Source organism: Vombatus ursinus, unplaced genomic scaffold (genome assembly GCF_900497805.2).
Source record: "Vombatus ursinus unplaced genomic scaffold, bare-nosed wombat genome assembly UNPS02010822.1, whole genome shotgun sequence".
NCBI lineage: Eukaryota > Metazoa > Chordata > Mammalia > Diprotodontia > Vombatidae > Vombatus > Vombatus ursinus.
In genome coordinates this window covers 6,884,998-6,887,190 of record NW_020950600.1, presented here as the reverse complement: position 1 = coordinate 6,887,190, position 2,193 = coordinate 6,884,998, and the positions used below count along the sequence as shown (strand labels likewise).

Below are 2,193 nucleotides of genomic sequence, written 5' to 3'. Positions count from 1 at the left end.
AGATGATAGGAGCCCTAGAGAGCTGCCCCAGGTCCCAGAAAGTGTTTCTTCTTCTGTGGGCAGGGGGACGGGAGGAAGGAGTGCTGTCCATGGAGAAGGGGGCAAGAAAACTGGATGCAAAGCCACAAAGCTCTTACACAAGTCAGAGAATTCTCCCCCACCCCCACCCCCATCTCTGCACTTAAATGATTAACAATCTTACTACAGTTGTAACGTACAAAACATATATCCCTTTCCTTCTCCCACTCCCTTTACCTTCCCACCCATTAAGCACCTTCATTCTGAAGAAACATCTATGTACAGCCCTATACTTTCAACAGAATACTGGACTCCTTTCCCTTCAAGCTGGAGGAGACCTCAGAGTTGAGGCCGAGAGAAGGGAAGTGACCGGTCCAAGGTCACACAGTAAGTGGCAGAAATGGAGATTGGAGTCCAGGCCTGCTGACTCCTAGTCCAGGGCTCTGTCCACTGCCAAGAGTTCAAGTATTCCATTCTCTTCACACATAAATAAAAGGGGAACTAATATTCCCTACTGAAAAGAGGAAGTCCTGCAGGAGCCACCTTCCTCTGGAGTGAAAACCTGGAGCTGGCTGGCATCAGTCCATCTACCAAGGCCGCCACAGAGGACTGGGAGGGCCTTTGAGGGCAGGCTGCTTCCCAGGGCCAGGAGTCGGGAAAGAGGGAGCCAGCCCCTCAGTGGCTGCTGAGGAGCTTTTCTGGAAATGACTGTGAAGCTTGGTCTGGGTGTCTGTCTGTGCCTTGTGGAAGGAGAGGAAGTGGAAGGCTTCCTGCAGGCAGCGGGCATAGCCCTCCTTGAAGTCCGTCTGCAGGCTTCTGGGGAGCAAGCCTGGAGCTGGAGGAAGAAGAGGGAGAGAGGGGAATGAGAAGAGGGTCCCAGAAGCAGCACCCCCCTGCCCAGTTTCTAGCCCTGTGACCCTTCTCCTGTAGCCCCCTGGCACAGCTGGCATCGAGAGCCCCATGCTCACTTTTGCCCTGCAGATGACTCTGCTGTTTCAGGTAGCTGACGGTCATCTCCAAGATGTCAGCCTTCTCCAGCTTCGAGTTGGGCTGGTGTCTCTGGAATTCTTTCTCCAGCAACAGTTTCAGCTGCTCGATGCTGCTGTTGATGCGGTCCCGGCGCATCTTTTCCACCACCGGCTTCCTCAGCTATTGAGAGAAGAGGATAAGACAGTGGTTAGCAAAGAGCCATTCTGGACTCTCCAAATCCCCATCCCAGCCATTCTCTTCCCCCAGTCCTACTTAGTCTCTGTCTTCCAAAACTATAGATGGTTCCAAGTCCTTATACAAGTCTGAAAACTTACTTTGTTTTTCTCTTTGGGAGTCAGGAGGGAGCTATGCTCCATGAAGTCTGTGCTGGGTGCCATGGGGCTCTTGGCAAGAGACAGCAAGGATGAAAACAAGAGCAGTAGCGTTGGCAGCTGGACTGCCCGCTGCTGAGCGGCTCCTGTATTTATCCAATCTGCCTGCCCCAGGATGTGTGGGGCTCTGGCCTCGCTGACTTTCCCACACTCGCTGGCCAACCAGAAGCCAGGACTGGACAATGGGAGAAGCATCTCTTCTTGTATGCTTGGGCTTTGGGTGAATAGGCTGGGGATAATGACCCTCCCCTCTCCCCCTCCCAACCCTGAGCAGGTGGGGACTCTGTGACTAGAGAGAGAGAGAGGAGGAATCCTGGCCTTGGAGAAGCTGGGAACTGGTTGCTGACTGATGTGGGAGATCAATAGCGCTCCCGGGCCGTTCACAATGTACAGTTCAGGAGATCTATGAATGGAAATGGAAAGAACAGTTCCCCCCTCCCCCAGTCACACACTGCCAAGTGGCGGGAAATCTTAGCCAGGCTCAGGGCAAAGAAGAAGGAAGATCTCTCCTCTGGTGTGTATGAAAGGGAGTACACGGGGAGAACTAGCCTGGGAGTGGGGAGGATCTAGGCCAAGATGGGGAGCTCCTAGTCAATTGAAAGTAACCCCAACGTAGGACAGACATCCCTTCCCCCAAGTGACCCCTATGGCCAAATTAAGTGCCAGATCCAAGTCAGAGAGAGGGATGAGAAAATCTAAGTCAACTCAACAAGTGTTTGTTCAGCTAGACCCAGGCACTGTGGTAGGTTACAGCTATAAAAGTGACACAGTCTCTGCCTCGAACAGTTTACATTCTACACAGAGAAGTAAATAA

General features: G+C 52.6%; 1 protein-coding gene across 1 annotated transcript; it reads right to left on the bottom strand.

Moving 5' to 3' along the window:
• Positions 1-202: 202 nt before the first annotated feature.
• On the bottom strand, positions 203-1,388 carry LOC114038311 (transcription factor HES-5-like). The gene is made up of 3 exons (XM_027855589.1): positions 1,323-1,388; positions 987-1,167; positions 203-853 (listed from the first exon to the last, which is right to left on the bottom strand). The coding sequence occupies exons 1-3, from the start codon at positions 1,383-1,385 to the stop codon at positions 606-608; spliced, it is 492 nt and encodes a 163-aa protein (XP_027711390.1). The 5' UTR covers positions 1,386-1,388; the 3' UTR covers positions 203-605.
• Between the last annotated feature and the right edge of the window lie 805 nt (positions 1,389-2,193).

Coding starts and splice junctions, on each gene's coding strand:
- LOC114038311 (XM_027855589.1), bottom strand. CDS start 1,385: ATGGCACCCAGCACAGACTTCATGGAGCATAGCTCCCTCCTGACTCCC. Junction 1,168..1,322: donor CTCCCAAAGAGAAAAACAAA/GTAAGTTTTCAG, acceptor TTCTCTCAATAG/CTGAGGAAGCCGGTGGTGGA. Junction 854..986: donor GAGTCATCTGCAGGGCAAAA/GTGAGCATGGGG, acceptor TTCTTCCTCCAG/CTCCAGGCTTGCTCCCCAGA.